Source organism: Rhododendron vialii, chromosome 6a (genome assembly GCF_030253575.1).
Source record: "Rhododendron vialii isolate Sample 1 chromosome 6a, ASM3025357v1".
Lineage (NCBI taxonomy): Eukaryota > Viridiplantae > Streptophyta > Magnoliopsida > Ericales > Ericaceae > Rhododendron > Rhododendron vialii.
The window spans coordinates 32234323-32258076 of NC_080562.1; the positions used below are offsets into that span (position 1 = coordinate 32234323).

The 23754-nt window shown below is 39.2% G+C and overlaps 1 protein-coding gene across 2 annotated transcripts; it reads left to right on the top strand.

Moving 5' to 3' along the window:
- Window positions 1-885: 885 nt before the first annotated feature.
- On the top strand, window positions 886-14447 carry LOC131330588 (uncharacterized). 2 transcript variants are annotated; one of them, XM_058364218.1, is made up of 8 exons: window positions 886-1107; window positions 1757-2518; window positions 6472-6578; window positions 6678-6754; window positions 10020-10065; window positions 12262-12352; window positions 12433-12483; window positions 13318-14447. In XM_058364218.1, exons 1-8 carry the CDS (start codon window positions 1021-1023, stop codon window positions 14014-14016), a joined length of 1920 nt encoding a protein of 639 aa, XP_058220201.1. In that variant the 5' UTR covers window positions 886-1020; the 3' UTR covers window positions 14017-14447. The 2 variants fall into 2 exon arrangements, with proteins under 2 accessions (XP_058220201.1, XP_058220202.1); XM_058364219.1 differs by having other exon boundaries at window positions 1760-2518.
- The last annotated feature ends 9307 nt before the right edge of the window (window positions 14448-23754 follow it).

The window sequence follows — 23754 nt, forward strand, 5'->3', positions numbered from 1 at the left end:
TGTGTTTGCACAATTTTTCTTTACACATATAAATTAATGCGATTTGTCAGAAAAGCTCTCCTCTCTTTTCTCTCATTTCACATCATCCGAAGGGGTGTGAAACGCGAATAAAAAAAAAGGGTGTAAAACTAGAGCTTTGTTTGCACAATTTTTTTTCACACATTTCACATACACATAAAAAATCTGGGGCCATTATGGGTTCAAAAAGATAATTCAAACTGCTTATCTTTCTTGAATTACTTTTTTGAGGGTCTTTGTAAAAAATCAATTCGAACTAATATCGATAAGAGATTTTTCAATGTAGCGTAAAACATATTTTGTTTTACAATTTCTGAAAAAGCTCTCATTGATATCGGTTGGAATCGATTTTTTTACAGAAATCTTCAAAAGATTATTTTAAAAAGAGTAGCGGCTTGAATCATATCCAAGATGGCACCACAAAATATACGAGCCTAACATGTATAAAAAAATGGCTAATGATTTTGCCACTTCCCTATTTGTTAACACCACTTCCTTTTTATTTTTATTAGGGTAAATTTATTAAAATACCTTTATACTCTATTATGCTGGCTTTTTCTCATTTTTCAAATGCAAAGGTGTTTTAGTTAATTCGCCTTAATAAAAACAAAAAGAAAAATGACATTAATAAATAGCGGAACGGTAAAATCAGGAGCCAAAAAATCTGTGCCGATGCTTGTTAATTTTTAAGGAAAAAATCTAAAAAATGATACTCACACAACAATCCAAACATAATAACTTACACAACTTTTCACATGTATGTGGGCTCGACACACACAATACTATGTATGGGTCCCACATATATGTGAAAGATTGTGCAAGTTGTTGTGTTTGGATCGTTATGGAAATAGTTTCTTCGGCCTATCAGAAAAATGTCTGCCTACCTATGTGACTACTGCTGGACAGACTTCGTAAAACCCTACCCTCTCTCTTCTTGAACTTGTTAAGTTAAACCCTAGTTGAAGAGAGCACCCCTCTTGCTGCTCCACAACTCTTTTCTCCATGCTTCCTAACTTCAACTCGCTCCCTTATCACCGTCCCAACCAGGTACCCACCGTTGGACCCATTGCTGCTTCAACTTCTCACCAGGTCTCTCTCTCTCTCTCTCTCTCTCTCCATAATCGAAACTACTACTAGTTGATGGTTCCTGTCCATATCTAGTTTATATTAATTATTATCATACCAGGCGGCTGCAGGAGTTTAGGTTAGCGGTGACGCAAATGTATAGCAAAATATTTTGCATACAAATCACTATATACAGTAAAGATATTTATTTTGGGTAAAACTCATCGGGCATAGCTTATTATGTTTTGTTGAGATATATGATCTACTTACTTACACATTTTCTTAATTAAATTTTCATTTAATCCGGTTGTTTCGAATGATAGCCAATATGATTTTAGGTTAGCGGTGACAAAAATGTATAGCAAATTATTTTGCATACGAAGCACTATATACTGTAAAGATATTTATTTTGGGTAGAACTCATCGGGCATAGCTTATTATGTTTTGTTGAGCTATATGATTTACTTACTTACACATTTTATTAAATTTTCATTTAACCTGGTTTTTTCGAATGATCGCCAATATGAAAGTAATATCAAATTATTAGTACAAAAGTATACATTTTTAGTGCATTTTTTGACCCCGGAAGGTTCGCTTGAGCCCTCTGAAAGCCTAGTGCAGCCGCCCATGCATACTACTTCATTGTGTTAATTTTTGGTATCTTTTAACATAGCAGGCTATTTCATCAGATCATTGCCAAGGGAATCCCAGTAACTTATTCGCACAAACTCAGTCTCAAATGGGTCTAATCAATCCCCAAACTGCAACCCCCTTTGATAATTCAACTACTTATCATGTGGGAAACAATCGGCCTATGGTCTTGTCAAATAGGCCAATGGGTGCTCCCAATCATTCTCTTCCTATGCAAACCGGTGCGCCCGTTTTGGGTTCGACCATTGCTATGCCGCACCTTGGTCAGTACCCCGGCGGTGGGTTCTGTCCCCAAAATTTGAATCCCATGTCCCTAGCTCCAATGAATCTGATTCAATCACCTAATCAGTTTTTTGCTCATAATTTTGGAAACCTGCCTCAGTACCCAAGCCCGAATCCCATTTTTCGGAATGGTCAGTTCTGTTTGCAGAATCCAATGCAAGCAATTAATCAGTTTGTTCAAATGCCTCAGTCGAATTGTGGCCAACCTGATCCCCGTAGTATGCACCTTTACTCAAATCAAGTTTCTCAGGGTTTGGCACCTCAAAATCCCGCATTTTTCCCAAATCCGCAGTTTGGTATTTTGCATACTAATGCAGGTTTGCAACTCAACCAAGATCAGCATAAGTTAGCTCTCTCGACAATGGGCGCTAATGCCACAGCTCAGTCTCATAATAACACTCAAGGGTCACAGGGGAACTCACCTCTACCGCCTTCTTTTGCTTCAGCTCTACCGCAACATACTCAGAAAGATTTCCACTCTTCTGGTTCTGCAGAGTCACAGGTAGGGTTCAGATACCTTTTTGTTAAAATGTATATTTTACCTGAACTGTTTTATTAACTTACAACGGTATATTCTTCATGGTCATAAATTGGCATGCCAAGACGTTTGAGAAGAGCTTCTGTTGTGGTTTGCTTCTGTCAATATCACTAAAATTGATTAATTGAGCCTAGTGTTTGATGGGAAAAGTTCAGCTATTTTTTGCTTTCATCAGGGCCATCGGGCTCCAAGGAGTGCAAGTTAGCACTGAAGTCCCTGTTAATTTTAGTGAATCATATATACAGGTTAGTAAAGTTCACTAAACGATGTCCTAGATTTATCTCAAGATTTAATCTAATTATCATGAACAATAAGGTGCTTGAGTGAAATGGCGAGATTGCTGAGATGAACAGAAATGAATGATAGACTCATAGTGGTTGGACACTTTTTGTGCCCACATGCATTCCCAATATCGCCTGTAGAGTTCAATTGTGAATCCAGACTCAATTATGGTTTTCACCCTAAACCCTAACAATCTTGGAAGCGGTTTTCATCAGGTTCACCCATGACCTTTATAATCTCAATAAAAAAAGAGATAGGGTCTTTGTCCTTAACGCAAAGCCAACTGCCACCAATCACAATTTATCATATAAGACAAGGAGAGCTCACCATGAGCTTCTTGTAAGTTTGTGGAAGACAAAAATAGGTGTGTGAAGGTGAAAGTGCATATGCGCAAGGTCTGACAAAAAGATTCAGATCCGTGGAGCATGGGTATTTTGTGAAACCACGATGTCCTCTACGACCGTAGGAATGTCCAAGTTCTCTATAATATAAAGATATCCAACTCTATGGCCTATGCACAATCCCAATCTGCTTCTTGGACGTATGGATCCTATACTAATTGAAAGAAGGCTTAGGGATAATTCAAGAACATAGAAGACGTTTGGGATTGACAACAACGGGGATGAACTAGGGAGAATAGACCCAACATGCATAGGGGATCCATTTGTTGTGCAATACTAATGGGGAGGGAAAGGATAGCTACAGATTGAGACCTGATCTAGCTACAGATCGGGACAAGGGATGCGCTTTCCCGAAATAAATTAATCGGGAGTCATATGATGGGATGGGCCAGGATATAAAACCATGTGGTAAGATACTTGTGGCATAAGAACCATGCAAACATGAGCAGTGGTCTTGTGGATGATTGCCCAGGTAGTTGCCACAAACACTTGATACTGCTACTGTTAAAACTTAAAACTGCTCAAACGAGGGAAGAAGTGGAACACTACTAAATGTAGGAGCTGCAAAAGGCCAAAAGCTACAGGGGGACGAGAAGGCTGTTGCGATGGCCAAGAAGATGATGAAGTAGTTGAATGTGAAGAATCGCCCCCCTTGCATACTTCCAATGTCCCTTATAATGGCAAAAACTACACTTATCCATAGCAACCTGAGGTTTTCGCTTACTAGTATCCTGAATCAAATGCGCCACTGGGGTAGGCAAGAAAGGTGCTGCTGTGCTGAATATCAACTAGGCAAAGCAGATGGGATGGCAAATGGAGATTGAGAGGGAAGGCAAAAAAAGCCACCTTGAATCTAGTTTCCTCGCCAATAAGTTCTTCAACTGCACCATCCACTGAGGCTAGGGGAGACCAATGTAAAATATCCCCATGAAGAGGTTTAAATTGATCCTGAAGAGCCATAAGAAATTGGATGAGATGGTGTTGTTCAAGGTACGGCACATAATAATCAAGAAGCTGCAATGTGTCGTGTTCGATGAAGGCCAACTGATCCCACTAAGTAGTCATCTCATTGTAAAACTCCTGAATGGATTTATCTTGCTGGGTGGTAATGGATTTATCTTGCTGGGTGTTACTTATCAAAAAAAAATTCTCACTGGGTAGCATGGTGTGATGGCGAATAGACATCTTTGGCTCATACTGCTTGGCAAAGTTGGACTCAAGATACATACCCTTCAAATGGTTCCACACCTCCCTTCCAGTTTGTATGTCGGAAAAATGATACAGATTTGAGAGTTGACCAGAATTGTGAAATCACGCAAGAATTTGAGCGTTTTCCTTTTCCCATAATAATAATAATCCCGCAGTCATGACCTTCGACTTTGGGATCCGAGGTCGTACAATCGAACATCTACATATCCTCACATACCCTTGCCTACTATGAAATTCTTCCTAGAGTAGTTATCACCACTCAAACGAATACTGAAACGTGTATTTTATCGTCCTCCATGAAAATAAATGTCCAAAGAGTCAAAACAGGAGCTATTACCGAATAATCAGACCAAAGAAGCTCTGTCAGAGGCTGTTGAAGAGGCATATGTCGCTGGTGGAGACTGTTGAAGAGGTTGCCGGAGGTTATGGAGACTCAGCGAGGCTGTTTTGACCATGTGTTTGAACTTTGACCATTTCATTTTTTTAGTTCCATGTCTAGGTGATCTTTGGTTTGAAGTGTTTACCAGTAGTTCTCTCCATCTTGTGTCTTGGGTTTATCTGGGACAGATTTGTCACAGAGATCGACTACAGGCATTTGGGCCTAAAAACTCCGCGTCAGACGTGTTGTGGCCTTGAATTTAGGTAGGTAACTTCCCTACTCTTTGGTTGACTGTTGGTGGAAAAAGCAAAATGGAGCCTCTAGGTTTTTTTTTTCACTTTCTTTGAAAGCACGTGGTTAGAAATACCGTTTAGAGTTTTCCAAAACTGGTCTGAACACTGGTTAGAAATACCGTTTGAACACTGGTTTTCCAAAACGCTCAGAACTTAGCTTTACTCTTCACTGATAAGATGTGTTAATTTTTTGGAGTAAATGATTGTGGGCTGTTACAGATTGGAGTTTTCTTTTGAAGATCCATGAGAATACTTAACTAATTTGTTTGGTTATGTTGGGAACTATTACTTGAAATTGGAGACCCTAGACTTGTACAATAGTTAATTTTTGTGTTTCAAAAGGAATGGAAAATTCTTCAATGAATGTCGTAGCTATACTGATTCTGCTCCCATAACCATCGAGCCAGCTGAAACACTCTAGTAAGTTGTCAAGTTTTTTTTGTCCTACGTTAGAAGAATTTAAACTACCCCAAACCCTTACCCAACCCATCAATAAGGGTATCAACTTCCTCTCCAAGGAATTGAACCTACAAGCTCACCGTACCTATGAGCAGCTACACAAAGTTTGGCCAAGTGCCTCGGTTAAGTAAGTTGTTGATTCAAATTTATGAAAATTGAGATGGACAGAAACTTTGTTAGTATCAATATTGGACATTTGTTGGCAACCTTCATATTGTTTTTTTTTTTTGTTTTTGTTTTTGTTTCATTCATTTGTAAAATTTGATATGTGCATTTTGTTTTAGATAGTCAAACTCAGTTTAGAATTTCCTTCCCTCAGATTTCTCGGCAATTAAATTCATTTCCTTTATTTTCTGACTTCGAAATTGTAATAGTGGATTGTCCTATTGGACGTGTTACATTGTTGTTTTCCGCTAACATGCATAGTGGTTTTTCACTTATTGGAAATAGGATTGGCTCTATTAAGCTTATGTTAGCGGAATGTTGGGCTGGGTCAGGTTGGCTTTGGTTGGGTAGGCTGTTTGGAGTGGTTAATAATAGTATACTGTCAAATTGTGGTCTAATTACGTTGGAAAAGCATGGGCAATGTCCTGGTGTTATTACGTCACAGATTTAGTGAGAGTTCTATGCATATTTTTCTCTTTACCTCCACACACTCACACTCCAGAAGACAGCAATGGAAAAAGTAACAGTAACTACGACAACAACAGTATGGCACTATTGTCATTAAATTGTTTCTTCTTACTCAAAAAGGCTTTTTAATTGTTTGGTCTTACTATAAATGGGTTTTTAATTGTTTCTCTTAAAGGTATGAGGTGCTGTATACCTTTCCCATTGTCCTTATTATGTACTAATTGAAACTGCGGTTAATTTTAATATTGTTAACTACTGCAGGGAAATCTTCGAAAAGATAGTGGGATTAATAATTGGAATAACAATTGGAAGAATTCTCAAAACAGGAAGTTCACTAGGGATCTTACAAGGGATGAATCGCATAGGGGGTAACTTTATTGGCCTTAGCCTTAGGATTTAAGTTTTATACATTTTGAAGAAAATGTGACTCCATTTGTTGTGATTCACGTGGATTCAAATTTGTCCAGATTTTCGAAGCCCCAGTTTCATAATGTGCAAAATGCAAAGGGGAAGTTCAGTTTTCATAATAAACACGGGGGAAAAGGTGAGTGTTTTATGCCTTGCTACCATGTTTCAAGCTATTGTTAAATTGTCTGTTTGTCCATTCTAGAGCATGTGTGTGCTTGACTTCTCAACTTCGTGGTCCCTGATGGATGATAGATGGTACCGAATATCTACTCAAGGCTAATTTGCTGTTTAATACTGACAATACTAGACACACCCAGAATACACTGGGGTTTGAACCGAATATGCTTTGCATATAAACTTTGACTACTTCATACTCTGGTATGTATACACACACAAGTACATAAAGAGAGGAGTAATGCCTATGTGGTAGGTATTATTATGTGGTCATCTGATTAGTCTTTGGTAAGTGCCCTCAAAATGTTTTGATTGTAAGTGAAATAAATCTGGTGGGATTCTAAGTTTATCACAGCTAAGATAATATTCATTGATTATAAGTCTAGCAAGGCAGAGGGGGGATCCATATTCTTGAGAGCAATTAGTTCTATTGATTAAACAATGTCAAAGAAGTTAGTTATTTGCTTGCTTCGTAGATCAATCATTTCCCAGACCCCGCACTGGGTATGACACTTGTTTTGTTTTTTCATTGCTAAATTTTTATTTTCTAGCAAAGAGTTCATTATAATGGAGCTGAAAACAAATGCTGAAATGTACCAAACCAAACACAGACCTTGGCCAATTATAATGGAGCTAAAACACTGTTAGACTTGTCCCACATCGCTCATTTAAGCGACCCAAGCTTGGTTAATATATTCTAGAGGTTACTCCACCTATTGCCAATTGTTTTTAGGTTGGAACACTCCAAGAAATTTAACATGGTATCAGAGCTAGGTCTTGGGTGGCCTCATCTCTCGTGGGAAAGTCTCTGTCATCTCTGTCGCCTGAGTCAATTGCTCAACTCCTGGTCTCCTAGTTTGTCACCTCCACGTGCATCCGGGCTGCACATGAGGGGGAGTGTTAGACTTGTCCCACATTGCTCATTCCCAAGCTTGGTTAGTGTATTCTAGAGGTTACTTCACCTATTGCCAATTGGTTTTAGGTTGGACCCTCCAAGAAATTTAACAAACACATGCCGAAATGTATCTAACCAAGCACACACCTTGGCCGGGTACACTGTGTAAACTATGCATGAGAAAAACAACCATGGCTGCTGAAACCCAGTGCTTGGTACAAACGTGCCCAAAGAATCCTAAGGTTAATTGGTACACACAACGGAACTATTGTGCATCTGGTGACATATTTTATTGAATCTCTACGCATGTTCGAATGATCCACTTTACAGCAGATCAATCTACATAGTAAAATGATAAAATGATCATAGCATCATGCCATGTCAATTGCCCATATTTCAACATTGACAGCGTCAACTAAATTATCCAAACTAGTTTTCTTGTAAAGGTTTTCTTAAAGCGAGCTGTAAATATGATTGCGGTGAATTCCCAAAATCCTGATAAAAGCCTCAGATATAACTATGTATGCAATATTTACGCCTCATTAATTAGAAAGTCATAGCAAATCAGCAAAGCCTTCCACTACAGTCATGAAGCAACTTGCACCATTGGTTCTGACAGCACCATATCAGGTGAGGACCATAGACTATGCTACTGAGCTTATCCTCTCTCCCTTATTGCTTGAAATCTATGGTCTATGCCCCACAAGAACCAACTGAAATCTGCATAACTATCAGTCCCCTCCTGTCGCCGACCATCCACCCGGAGAGAATTCTCTTGTTGCCCACCCCAGGAGAATTCTCTTGTTTCTTTTCTTTTTGGATAGCTTCTCTCATCACCAGTTTGAACAAGTGCAATTGAATTATGAGTCTATGACCTAAATAATACTTGAATCGTGGCCGATCAATGTGAAAACAGATTTCTAGGGCTACTTCCTACTTCTAACGAGCAAGCAAGGCTCGGAATCCACGAGCTATGGGGCTCAAAACCAAGGAATAAAAGGCTGCACAAGCAGTCCAGAATAAAACACACCAACAGAAAATTTCAATTCATAATCAACTCAAAAGAAGGAATACAGCCTTATGTATAATGTGGCCAAAAGTTTACCTAATTGTGAAGTACCTAGGAATAGAAAACTACAAAACAGCGAGGTTGTGAGTGTCAAACATGAATCCACTAAAAAAAACAAACTCGTTGACTAACTAATTAACAACAATTTATGAGCACATACCTCCACGAGCTATATGGGGTTGTTGCAAATTAGGTAAAGGGACTGTTGTTTGTGTTATTGGAAACAAAAATTGTTATTTACTTTATCCTGGATGCATTCCTCATGAGGACGAGGTTATGTGTATGCCACTGCTTCTGTTGACCGCTTAAAGAATTGAGTTTGATTTTTCTCTATGTTTTCCCCCACAACCATTGACAATGCTTTTTTTAAATCCAGGTTAGCTAGTCCGGTCCATTTTCCGTGTCAGTGGGGTGCTTTGGTAATTCTGTGGGTTTCTGAACACAGGGTGTAGCTGTAGTAGTGTAGTCAAGTTATTTACTTGGGCTTTTATTAAGGCCTCATATTTGTTCAGGGGCATTAGTTTTGGCCTCTTATTTGTTCAGGTTTTACAAGAAAAAAAAGTCTTGTTTCTTGTTCAGGAAGACGTGGTCCTAGTTTTTTTTAAAATCAAGACGTAGTCCTCCAGTAATGTCTATAAAAGTGTAATGCCTTTATTTATATGGAGATCAGTTTTGTAGGAACTTTAAGAGGGATTGAATTATCTTTTTGGGCTTTTGTGATGTAACTTAACTCTAGGTGTGATGCTTATGGATGGTTTCTTCCTCCTTTTTTTTTGTGTGAGTATCCAAATTTCTGCAACTATTCAACAAAGCACACATTCTTAAGCTTTCTTTCGCTTCAATAAACCTCATTCCGCAAAACCAATCCGTCTGTTTCTAGAAGACTTCAAATCCAGTCCTGAAACTCTAAAGTATCTTCAATACCTTGGGTATGTTCACAAGCCTTGGTTTTGCCACCAAAATCCCGTTTTCCTATTCCCAAACCGTTTGCAACGTTACCCTAAACAATTCTTGTCTATTATTTCACTTAACTCGGTTAACAGCCAAATAAACTTGCATTATATCTGATGGTGTTGTATCACTACATCCTGCATATGTAAAGCAATTCTTTTATATAACTTTTGGCCTATTAGAGTAATGATTCTTCTTTTGTGTTTCCAATCTTTCATTTTTTACGAATTGAGACATAATTCGTTAACTTTTCTTCTTTCATTTTTTACGAATCTAGACATATTCGTTAACTTTTCTCTCTTCCTTAAATAGGCAAGCTTGCAAATTCTTCCAACCAAGCTCAGGTCGTACAAAGGAGGTAATTTGTGCCAGCTTTGACTACATTTGCCTTTTCTTCCTAACTGAGCTGTAAACTGATGGGGAATTTTGATTTGTTAGAAAGCTAATAATTCGTACTACTTAAACTACCTTCCACTTTTTTGTTTGGGCATTTATATAGCTGAAAAGGAACCATTCTCTTTTAGTTTCAGGTAGAAAGCACGTAGTTTAGGCATAAGGCAGAAGTGTATCTTATTCTAAAGAACTGCAGGCTAAGAAGAATGGACACATAGGATAGGACAACATACAGCTTGGTCCTGATGCGAGACCTATGTAAATAGACTTGAGTGCGGGCATCGGGTACATTTGTATATCTCTTGAGTATGAGGTTACAGTGACTAAATGGGAAAATACATCTATTATGTATATATAATAGCGTTTATGGTACTGTATGCAATGGTCTTGCTATAATGTATGTATATAAGAAATAAATTTATTCCATTATATTACTTAATCAAAATTGTTGAGTTCATCATGGGGGACAATTTTCTCCAAAGAATTAAAAAGACAACGTCTGACAAAATTTCAAAAGTACTTTTTATTCGCATGATAGGAATATATGTGTTTCGCTTACATTTTGTTTTTTGTCAGAGGAAAGTGTCCAACTCCTTTGCTTCATTCAGTGATACACATACTTGACATGACAAGTCATTATTTACACATGCCAACCTTAAGGCCCTATTTTATTACACCTTGAAATCTCATGGGACTACACATGATGGCTTTAGTACACAATGCATGACATCTTCATATGGTTATATGCTCAAGACTCAGGTCATCCTTCTCATCATATAGACAAATTCTTAAGCTTCCATCTCCAAAAATATATGCATAGGAATAGCATAAGCTGACAAGCTCAGCGTATAAGGAATATCTGATGCATACCAGGGATGTGTTTTAATTAACACAGCATGCATGCTCAGAATGACAAATCAAGGGGGTAAAAATCATTAGAAGTGGAGATAACAGTAATAAAGAAAATCTCAGCATCTGCTACTAATTTGAACGTGCCTTTTTCGAATGTGGGTTAGTTGATTACTTCTATCACAGGATTGGTGAAAATAATTTCAGGACCCTCCCCACACGCAGGACTTTTATATCCTTGGTGAAACCAATTTTGCAGGAATGCCCCTTCTGATACTCAGAGCTGATATATTTTACACGTTGCCCGATTCTTCAATATGTATAAATTTTGATCTTCCGAGCGACTGAATTAGGCCCAAACACTTTCCAAACTTATTGAATCCAACAAATCCACACCTGATTTAAGATATCCTAACAAAGATTCCCTAAAATAACTAACCTCCACAAGAAAATATTTTCTTCCCACTGTGAAGCAGATAACCTGTCTCCCATTCTCAATGTTTACCATACATTGTGGTAAGTGTGAGTATAGATTGGGCCATACATTGTGGTAAGTATGGTTATAAATTGTGGCAAGTGTGATTGTACATTATGGTAAGTATAGCTAGACATTGTGGTAAGTGTGGCCTGGGGAAAAATCATAAAACCACCTTATTTTTGTGAGTGGTTTTGATCTAATGGCTTAGATTTATCCAATTTTTAATCTAAAGGTTCATATTTATGGGAGCATCATGCCCCAATACCACTATGGGGCATCTTAGAAAAATTCTGCAGTCAAAGAATGTGAAGTTGTACGTTCAATTGAGCACCACAAGGAACAGTATATTTGCGAGCTTGACTGCCCAGTTTGAAGTGCTCAGATTGTGCACATGCCTGTTAGGCCCTAGGAAACGAATATTGTCAGGAATGGGTATTGGACTGCGGCTGTGGCGGCCTATATTTAGCATGTTAGCAGCAGTATCTGAGAAAGAGGAGGTGGTGGTTGTGGTGGTGCCGTTGAAAGTAGAGGAGGCTGAGTTTTATCACAGTCGATGACTCGATGTCCTTATGAGTTTAATTTTTTTGGCATATTTTGATGTCCTCATGACCACAAAATCAAAGAACTTGGAAATTTTTTACAAGTCTAGAATTTGGATTATGGGCCTAAGTGCACCCTTTTTCCCATTTAATGCTAGAAGATGACTTTTATTTTTGCAGTCTCAAATATGTGAGTGCTTGTGGTCTATTTCTTTTACTTTTTTGATTACATGGTATCTGTTTACAGTCTGTCCTGTTTACGTATCTCTCTTTTTTTCATCTCCTTTAAATGAAGATCTCTATCTGTGAATTACACGGAACAAGAAATAAAACAGTGGCGTGAAGAACGCAGGAACAACTACCCATCAAAATGCAACGCAAATAAGGTTTTTTCATCTGCAACACCTTGTCCATGTTTTCACTCAGGGAAAGCATCTATCTGATAGTGGACTTTGTTTTGTTGCAGAAGCTGGCAGAAACTGACGTTATAGTCCAAGATGCCATGTTAAGGCGCCAGGTATGCTGATTTACACCTATAAGTATAACGACGTAAATAGAATGCTATGAGAACCGAAATGGCGAAACCAATTGCAGACAGAACATTTGATCAAAACAAAAACTAAAAGCAAAACAAAAGAATATTGTATCATTCATACTATACGGCTTCATTGACCAGTCGACTTTTTCTGCGAGCAAGTTCTCAGTTAGTAAAGAAAAAAAGAAGATAAAAAGCTAGTGTCCATGATTCCATTGTCTATTTTGACATTCTTTTGTTTTTCATGTTCTGGGTTGAGAAAAGCATCATCACTGAATGGGTTGTGATAAAAGTTGTGGATTTCTCCTCTGTTCCTTCAAAGTTTTCCCATGGTTGCTTCATCTTCCCCAATTCAACCCTAAATATATATATATTTTTTTCCGGTTTCCGAGGGCCTGCTAAATATATGCTTATCCCATCATTTTTACCGTGCAGAAGGAAAAAACTGACATTGAGGAAGAGAGAAATTTTGTGTAACTTTTATTGGTCCACAAAAAGCTCTTTCCAATAAAATGGATCAGTGTAACATCAATTATCTTTTGTCCTTTTGTTTTAAAAGTTATGTTCGATATTTCTACCACATCATTTTTCTGATAGACTTCATTTTAGTTAAAGAAAGAAAAATGAAGTCAGCATTTCATACCTATTTTAACTTTTCACCTGAAAATATTAACCAACCTTCACTTGTGTTGGGATTTGCTGCTGTCAATATTAATTTCTTGGGTAGCAGACTGGTTTGATGTCGCCATTTGATTTGTTACTATTGTTTTCTAGAATCTGTTTTGGGGTGATAACAACCAACAATCTTGTTTACAGCGACTCAAAGAAATTTTAGCAAAACAGGCTGAGTTAGGTTGTGAAGTAGCCGAAATCCCACCATGTTATCTTTCAGATTCGGAGAAACAAGGGTGCAGAAAGGAAGTAGGTAACAAAGCATTGACGAAGAAGAACTTCCAGAACAAGTATAATAAATGGGGAAGATTCCATCGAAAGGAAAGGTTTTCAAAGAAGCAACTACTAGCAGACCATGATTCATCACACTTGACCAATCCAGATGAACAGTTCTCCAAGAAGCAGAAGTTGAGAGACAATGATTCACGCACCATGCCTTATTTGAACAAAAAGCAGCCAACCCTTTTGCAAAGGCTACTGAGTGCAGATATTAGAAGAGATAAACATCGTTTGTTACAGGTTTTTAGGTTCATGGTGATGAATTCTTTCTTCAAAGATTTGCCTGAGAAGCCGCTAAGGTTTCCTTTGGTAAGAGTTACCAACAATACATCAGAGGGAGAGGTGGTTGAAGGAAAACTTCCGAGTCCAGGAAATGGTGTTTCTGAAGCCTGTGACAAGACTGCTAGTGGAGAAACTGAGTACGGCGATTATCCCGATGATGAGGGGGGTGCGGACTATGAACGTGAACATGATGCGCTCGCTAAAGAAGCAGCCCTTTTTGTTAGCTCAAAAGGAGGTGAACCTGAGGAGCTTGAGGAGGAAGAGGGAGAAATTATTGACTAAGATGAGGAAACCTAATGTTATGGGTTGGTAGCATGATAGATGAGATGATGTTCAGCGGCAGTCTCTTTTGCTAGTAGCTTGCTGAGAATCCTCAGGAAGAAGAGGACATATAGTCAAGAAACTTCTCTGTGTGTGTGTCCAAATTTTCTTATTGAATGTGCACCGTTGTGAACTTTTTTTGTTCTGTTGAAATGTAGTATTTGGGGATTTCCACAAGTACCAAAAGTGGTTTTCCATAGAATGATGCAGGAGTACATTTACTCCTATACATGTGCGGAGGCAGATTAAGGGTGTACATAGCTTGGTAATCCCATAGTTAACTATTGGTACACTGAGGGCTTGGTAAGCACAAGGTTTTAATACCATGGCTGCATGTGCCTTAAAAGCCCAGAGTTAATTTATTTGCAACCAAGGCTCTTGAAAGTCTGAACTGATTGATGTGCCAAATTACCTTTGGTTTGATCCCTTGCCTTAAAGGGTATGTAGTTAGCTTGAAAAGTTTTGGCTATGTCAAGATAGTGAGGGCTATGGCTTTATTGTGTGCTCAACTAACGTGCTGTTAAATGAGCTCTGTCAACGCGGATCAACTGACTGTAGATCTCGTTCTGGCTTCTGTAAATGTTTGGGTCCTGCCTTGGGTGGTTCCCAGTAAAGAAGAATGTTTTGAAGGCCAACCTGCAAGTTCGAATGAATTGAGTATCTCTGGTGTTAAGACACTCCATTTTGCGAAAACCTTTTCCAATAAAAAAAAAGAGGTCACAATATACTTTGCACAAACACTGCCGTCCAAAAAAATCAAAAGCAGAACGATCTTCAAACTCACAAAATGCAATTTACCGCGCTTGAACTTTTCTATCACTAGTGCAATTTTGGGATTAAAATAAGAAAATTTGCCCTGTCTGGGACTCAAAGGGCAATAAAGTTTTGCCCAAACGGCAAACATCAAGGCAAAATTCTTGTTAAATGGAGTGTTGCACCTATGAGTACGACATGTACTTTGAAGTTGGTTTTGCATTCGAGAAATGAATATCTTCATTCCATGCCGCATTTTATCTTAAAATGGACATACGAGATCAACCTTAGGTTTCCTGATTAAATTAAACTATATCATTTTAACCAACCAAGTACAATTATTTATTAGGTTTCCACTTAAACATAATAAATATTTGGGTAAATTACATTAAACCCCCTTCAACTAGCACCCATTTCTAAGTTGCCCCCTTAAAGTATAAACTCAGACACTTAACCCCCTCAAAGTATGTGAGTTATAGCAATTAGCACCTTCCATCCAGAATTCGTTAGGGCCTTGGATGAAAAATGGTCAGCTGATCAGCACATGACCAACAAAATTGTATTTTGAGACAAGAATACCCCTGGAGTGGTACACGATCACCCTCTTCCTTCTCACACATCACTATTCTTTCACTTCTCTTAACAATAGAGTTGCTGCTTCAGTTGGCAACTTATCTATCTCTCTCTCTCTCTCTCTCTCAATTGGTGATTCCATTTCACATCTCCTAGACCGGAGCTCTACTCCCAGTGGTCCAATCTCGCCACTATGGCGGCCCACCACCACCACTACAAACCCCACCCGAAAACTCTCCTAATTGAATCCCTCAACTGAAGGCCCATCATCGCCTACAATGACTGCTACTGCCTCAAGCCTTACCCTAATGTCCCTCAAAATTTCAAACCATATTTCATTGCCATCATCACCACCGATCCACTCCCTCATGGACTCAATCAAACCCCCATTGCAATGGGTAACCCGGGTAGTGGCAGACTACAGAGGAGGACGAAGGTGCCTTAGGAGTTGTAGTAGGAGGCACTGAACCGGAGATCGAGGAGATGGAGAGGAGGGAACTCCAAATGTCCGTCGATTTGTTGAGATCTTGAAGAAAACTTGTAACGCCCCGAATTTTGGGAACGTTAAATAAACATTTTTATTGAAAACCTAATAGAGTCTGGCTTATTATCACAACATAATTCTCACAAGAGTACATTTATTTAACAAAGGAGGGGAAACTAGGGTTCCTATCTACTGCTCCGCCTGCTCCTCCATCCTAACCAGCTCCTTGGCTCCAAAAGCCTCCAAGGTGTAGAGTTCACCTTGTTCATCTACAAGGTCTGACACATTCTCCTGAGCTTTTGTAGCTCATGGTGTTACTGTTGTAACCCTGACATATTATACTGGGGGCGACGCCGGTATAATGTTGAGATCTTGAAGAAAACTTGTAACGCCCCAAATTTTGAGAACGTTAAATAAACATTTTTATTGAAAACCTAATAGAGTCTGGCTTATTATCACAACATAATTCTCACAAGAGTACATTTATTTAACAAAGGAGGGGAAACTAGAGTTCCTATCTACTGCTCCGCCTGCTCCTCTATCCTAGCCAGCTTCTTGGCTCCAAAAGCCTCCAAGGTGTAGAGTTCACCCTGTTCATCTACAAGGTCTGACACATTATACCGGCGTCGCCCCCAGTATAATATGTCAAGGTTACAACAGTAACACCATGAGCTACAAAAGCTCAGGAGAATAATCCCATACCCGCTAACCCATAAATTACAAACAACAGGGCATAGAAGTGGTATACTAGCTCATGTAAATTTAGAAATTTCCAAATAGTGCATGCATGTTCTACAGCTTTCAGATAAGCAGTTAGCAATGACACATCCACATTCACTATTCAACTAGCGTCTGTGTCAGTGAAATCTGAGTTTCTCCTACGCGACATTTCATAGACCGTGTCACCATTTCAATATCGATTTCATTTTCCACTAATATTTTGAAAATCGTTTTTACACACCCAACCTCGGTTCTGCCGTTCCGGTCTCTCGAGTATCCTCACAATGGTTCTGCCGTCCCAGGTTCCCATTGGCACACAAATTTGTATTGGCTCCTTTCCGCGGATCACCAAGCCACACACTCAACCTCAGTTCCGCTGTTCCGGGTTCCCGAGTATCCTCACAATGATTCCGCCGTCCCGGGTTCCCATTGGCTCGCGCGCGCACACACACACACACAATGGGCTACTAAGTCCGGCCACATTGCGGTTTCAAAAACATTTCCTTTTCAAAACACGCCTTTTCATTATCAACACCCTACGTGTTAGGTTTCTAATTTTCTCGATTTCTGTGTCTCATTTTCATGCAAAGACTCCGCGGCTGGACTTTTCACATAAGTACACTATAAACGGTATCTCGTAATCATGCATCATTCATTGGAATCTTGAAATTAAACAAGAATGATTTAAAATAGCAATATCATCAACTCTATATTACTTTGTCATGCTTATATTATCCTTAAGTTCATGAGATCATATTCAAAACATTTGTCACACAACATAAAGCATAGTGTCACATGGACGGACACCTTTGGAGTGGAAACCACTTGTGCTTTAGCACGCATCAAGGTAAGTAATCCTAATAATCTTGTATACATGCTCATAACCATCCCAAAAATCAAGTAATTATACTACCAATCAAACTATTATTCCTTATATTTCAAAATCCGTTCCTTCTTCCTTTTCAAGAAGTTCAAAATAACATATGCTTTTCGGGATAAAAGTCGATATATTCAACATGACCATATTTCTTTTCGAGATTTTAGTAAAACAAGTTTACTAGCTATTTTTCTTTCATGCATTTCCAAACATACAAGTAATAAATAATTTTACTTTTATACTTAGAGATAGTGAGTAGAGTATTCTACCGTTCTTCTTGGCGGTTCGTACGGCTACGGAAAAAGTAAGTGTGTCGGCTTATGGAAGGTGGACTTGGCTATCGAACTTAGTAACTTCTTACGGTAAGCTTACGGTAGCTTTGAAAGAGAAAAGTAAATGCTTTCTTTTTTTTCTCTTGAAACTAAATCTTGACTAAACTACTAAACTTTTTGGATCAAGAGGGTGGTCGAGTGGTGGTTTGGTGGCGGCTTTGGTTTGAGTTTCTTGAAGAACTCAAGAACAAAGGAAGAACTTCAAGAACTCCTTCAAGAACACTACCCAAACACTAAGATTTTCTAGAGAGAAGTTGGAGGGTTTGAAGGTGTGAGTTCAAGGCAAGAGCGAGGTGCTATTTATAGCAAAAATTTGGGCTCCCTCTCTCCTCTCTTGGCCGGGCTCGCTCTCTCTCTCTCTCTCTCTCTCTCTCTCTCTCTCTCTCATTTTTTTGCTCCATTGTGTTGTCAAATCTTGGCTTTAATTATGCCATAGCCTTCCCTCACTTGTCATTTTTATTTTTAGGTGTAAGACTATGTGATTATGAAGGATCCTAATGCTTAAAAGAAAATCCTAGGTAATTATACCCTAGTTAGTAAGTCTTACAAGCATGGGGCAAGTATGGAGCACACCATGTGGCATGACCAATAAATTAAATTGGAGTATTTTTAAGCTGTGGTCAGTTTAAGAACTCTGTAAGAGGAAAAAATCCGCTTATTATTCTTTCAACATCTCCTGAGATCAACGTGCATGCCTTCTTGCTGGAACCCTAGTTCGTCGTCGGAACCCTAATCTACAAAACAGACAAGGGGTGAGTGCACCTATGCCTCTCGTGGCAAAGGCCCTCCGATACTTAAGTTAGTATCACGTACTAGCAGAGAAACCCTAATTATTAGTAGGAAATATCGAATAATGCAACGTATTGCGTACCTCGTTTCGTGGGTGTTACTTCTTATTTATAGATGTAGACTTACTTGTCCTCCAAGTCTCCTTTTCTGCCTAAGATTCCAACATCATTAGGAACCCTGGCCCATATGGAATTCCCTCCCATATGGTAACTCAATTATAATTCCTTTATTCATGGGACACTTGCCTATCACGTTGGATTTCCTTTCTAGAACCTTCTGGAACAGCGATCCAGATAGAGTTGGTCCAATGTACATCGGCGGTGTACAATTACTACGGTGCACCTGTACCACGTGTTAGGCTAGCTCATTGAACAATATCATGTGTTCGGCCATACCAACGAGCACCTTTATGTGGTGCAGCCGACACTATTCAGCGTCACTGCCTAGCAACCTCAGGTGTTGCGCACCTGTTCGGCATCATGTCCTAGCACCCTCTGCCTACTAGCACACCTGTTAGGCATCATTGCCGAACACCCTCTGCCTACCAGCGCACCTGTTGGGCATTATTACTAAGCACCTTCACATGGGGCTGCCTACCAGCGCACCTATTAGGCATTATCACCTAGCACTTTCACATGGTGCCGCCTACCAGCACACCTGTTAGGCATCATTGCCGAACACCCTCTGCCTACCAGCGCACCTGTTAGGCATCATTGGCGAACACCCTCTGCCTACTAGCGCACGTGTTAGGCATTATTACCAAGCACCTTCACATGGGGCCGCCTACCAGCGCACCTGTTAGGCATTATCACTTAGCACCTTCACATGGTGCCGCCTTCCAACACACCTGTTAGGCATCATTGCCGAACAGACTACCTGGACCAGGGACTTCACATGTCACTGGTCTCTCTCAATCACTTGGACCAATGACTTCACATATCACTGGTCCATATTGCCGAACAGAATACTTGGACCAGTAACTCCGTGTGTTACTGCTCCTTTAACAATCTCCTGGTCCAATAACTTCTCATGTTTTACTGGATCTTGACTCTGTACAGTCTTTCTGGACCAATGGCTTCTCATGTCATTGGTCCATATTGCCGACCACCGTCTTGCACGGCGACTGTCTCTATTGTACTTATACCATGGTCCTACGTACCACGTGTTCAAGCTTGTACGGGATTAACCCCCTACAAACTCGTTTCTCAAATTTACACGGATAGAAACACGGTAAGCACAGATCCATAATATTGCAAGCTTTCTTTTGAGGTTACGATATTCCAAAAATATAAGGAAAAAGTAGTAGGAGTATGGACAAACTAGTTTTGACCAAATAAAATCGTCGTTTGACTTGTAATATTTGAAAAGGAAACAATACAATTATAACCCTAGCTACCTTTAATTGGTTTTGTTTGTATCCGATGGCCTGAATGTTCATATCAATAATAATTAAATATCTATCCTAATATACATACAGTACATATTTTTGGTCATGTCTTCCGCCGTGTCTATATCCCTATTATTTAAAATTTCTGTATCCGTGTCTGTATTCATATCTGTGTCCGTGCTTCTTAGGATAAGTTTAAGTTGACCAGATTCCCCTTGTTGACACCATCCATCGGTCGAGTTCTATTTGTCAGTAACATCTAACGGCTTCTTACCTTACAAATTTGGTAGCACGAAAATAAGCCCGCTCAAGAAGGAATGTTGAACTTTAAAGACTTCCCAAAACTTCATGAATATGTTCCTGATCTTGATTTTTGAAACTAATTCATACAGGAGGTATATCTATATCATTCGTTACTATAGTCAAATCCTAATATTCAGTCAAGATAACAAACATATTCCAAACATAGCCTACTTCAGATCAGCCCCCAATAGTTAAAATTCCAAAAAAAACAAAAGCATGGAAAACTTGACAGATGGTGAGTTGGAGAGGGGAGGGCACTGATGAAGTAATTCGAGCTCGCACGTAAATCGCATTCCAACGATGCGAGTTTGCTTCCTGGATTTGCGCGGTGCCCATGTGCGCACATAACTCGTATTCCCGAAATGCGAGTTCTCATTAATCCAAATGGTGCTATTGCAAAAGTAAGCAACCAGGAGTCCAATTCCGCGGCCAAGAGTATCAGAGTGCGGCCAATAGTAAAAGCGTGTGACCACTGTTTAAAATAGAAGCGTGGTTCCGTTTCACGCTTTCCGAATAACGTGGCCAAGAGTAAGAGCAGCCAAGAGTAAAATAGTGCGGCCAAAAGTAAAAGCGCGCGGCCATTGTTTACAATAGAAGCGTGGTTCCGTTTCACGCTTTCCGAATAATGTCGCCACAAGCTACACTCTGTAATACTTGTAAACGTGTTCGTGATCCACGCATCTTCTTCTCACACGAATACGCAGGGCTTCCAACAAAACTTGCGTAGAAATTCTCGATCATCTGATCAGGGCAGCAGCAGAACACCATAATTCCTCGTGATCCAAAGAATTTCCCTCATTTCAGCTTCTTCATCATTCTATTTCCCTCTTTTGCAGCATAATTCCTTCAACTATTTCCCTCATTTTGCTCGGTGGATGAAGATGATTTTGTGGGATTTTAACTAAGAATTTCTTGCACCACTTCTAGTCCAGCTTCAGGGACGTTATCTGGGTAAGAGCCTGATTACTATGCTTGATTATTTACTAACTCATACAAGTTAATTGTCTTCTTCTTTTAATTGAATGAGGGTTCATTGAGTAGTGAATTGTTCTTCCACTGGAATTGTTCAGTAGGGAAAACAATCTTATAGTGGGTATTCTGCTAGTTTATTTTTTTTTTAATTTTATGAAATCTTGCTGTTAGGTAGGTGTTTGATTTATGAAATTCTCAACTGGTAACCTTCAATGATTTCTGATGTTTGTATGCTTCTTTGCCATAGTAAGATAATGGTGCTTGTCAATCCTAAGGTATCCAACAAGAGTAATTTACAATAGCCGGTCTTGATGAACACTTAACCCTATATGCCAAGATTCTGAGCTAAATATCCAAAACAAGTCGTGTGTGGGACACGGATACACAAGGTTAGATTCTCGGGTTAGGAAGTAGATGCATAGATTGTGCTCAACTTTGCAACCCCAGTGACTACCCTGCAACATTTGCAATCCTAATCTGAAAACTTTCATTGGCAAGAGTGACTGGATGGGCAATAGCAGCAAAAGTATGAAGAATGAAACAGTGAATTGAAATTCCAAATATCATCGCGAATTTCCCAGTAATTGGAATTCAATAGTGAAGTTTTGAGTAGTCTTGTACCTTGAGTACAACCCAGTATTTATTTAACTTTAATCAAGGGCAGAGAGTGAAACAATGGAGACATAAGCTTCTCTGTGGAAGCAGAAACAACCCGGATCGCCAGTTGAACGCTTATAGCTTTGCAGCTGTTATTGCAGCAAAGATTTCAAATCAAACTAAGATATCAACTGCCGGTTGCGTGCAGCCATAAGCATTTGTGGTCCTTGATGCATATTGTAACAAGCCTAGCTAGCTTCCTTGGACATAATAACCAACTCTTGCGACTGTCGGAGTGTTTCAACTGGAGTACATGTGTGGAAAGCAACACAAAGAATCAAAATTATTGCAGTTCTAAAATCAGTGAACAGGATCAAGATGTTCTACAGCTTTGATGCGCCTTAGGCGCAATTTCATGCGCCCCAAGCCCATGCCTTTGTGCCCCGGGCGGAGTCCTCAAAATTGCCAAACAAACCAAATTTCGCGCGCATGCTACGGACACTCCCGAAATTTGATTTGTGCGTGATTAGAACCGTTAAAAAGCTTGTTAAATCTATTTTCTAATCGAAGTGGTTTTGGTCCAAAATTGTTTGTAATTCAAAAGACATGAACAAAATTGTTCGTAAACTTTTAAGCCTTGCTTTGAACGAATCTCGATGATGAAATGACTTTCCGTACGCTTCCATGAAAGGTGGATGGTCTATAAACTCTGTGGAACACTTAACCAATGAAAAAAAAACTTAAGAATAAGGGATTTAAGCATTGGATGAAACTTAAAACTGTGTTATTGACTTAGTGGCTCTGACGATTTCTACAGTGGTATGCTTTCAACCCTTTTTCCATGAATGAAACCAAAATATTTTTATATTCGGATCCCACCATATTTTAATACTTTTAAAACCCTATTTATCTATATAAAATAGGTCTTGATCCGATTTAAAATGAGAGTGTTTTACCGAAATGAACTATTTTTTGATCCACTAAGGGTAAAATGGTCACTTCTTCTGATGTATAAATAATTTTCAATCGAAACCACTTGGGTTAGAAAATAAATTTAACAAGCTTTGTAACGGTACAAACCACTCTTAAAACGGAGTTCGGGAGTGTCCGGGACAAGCCCGCAAAGGTTGACTTGTTCGACAGCTTTGATGCGCCTCAGGCGCAGCTTCATGCGCCCCAGGCGCATGTCTGTGCGCCCCTGGCGCAGTCCTCAAAATTTCCGAACAAGCCAAACTTTGCGCGCATGCTACGGACACTCCCAAAATCCGATTTGCGCGTGGTTAGAACCGTTGAAAAGCTTGTTTAATCTACCTTCTAATTGAAGTGGTTTCGGTCTAACATTATTTGTAATTCAAAAGACATGACCATTTTACCCTTAATGAGTCGAAAAACACGTCATTGGGATAAAAGGCTTGTATTCCCCTCATTCTTAATTGATCGGATCAAGACCAATTCTATGTTGATGAATATGATTTTCAAAGTCCTAAAGCATGATGAAAATGAATAATGAAAATAATAAAGTTTCATTTATGAAAAGTTAGTCGCGCGGAAGCAGACCGTTTTAAAAATGATCAGAGCCACTATGAAAGCAGTTCGATTTAAAGAAACTTTCTAAAGAGTTTTCCAACCACGAAAGATGTACATGAAGTTTGGAATTAGGTTTTCTATTATATTTTTCTGGAGTTTGTCACACCTCACATTCACAAGGAAGAAAAAAATAAAATATATGCTCGGATGTCAACTTGTTTCTAACTTAAGTCGAACCGCATAGTATAGTACTAGTCCAGAAGCACTGTCGCGTGATGCTCTAGATCACTCTAGATGTAGAGACCCGAAAAAAAATTATTAATTATTGGAATGTTTATTAAATGTCTAATTGGGAAAAATGTGATTTATTTGGTGGCTAATTAGA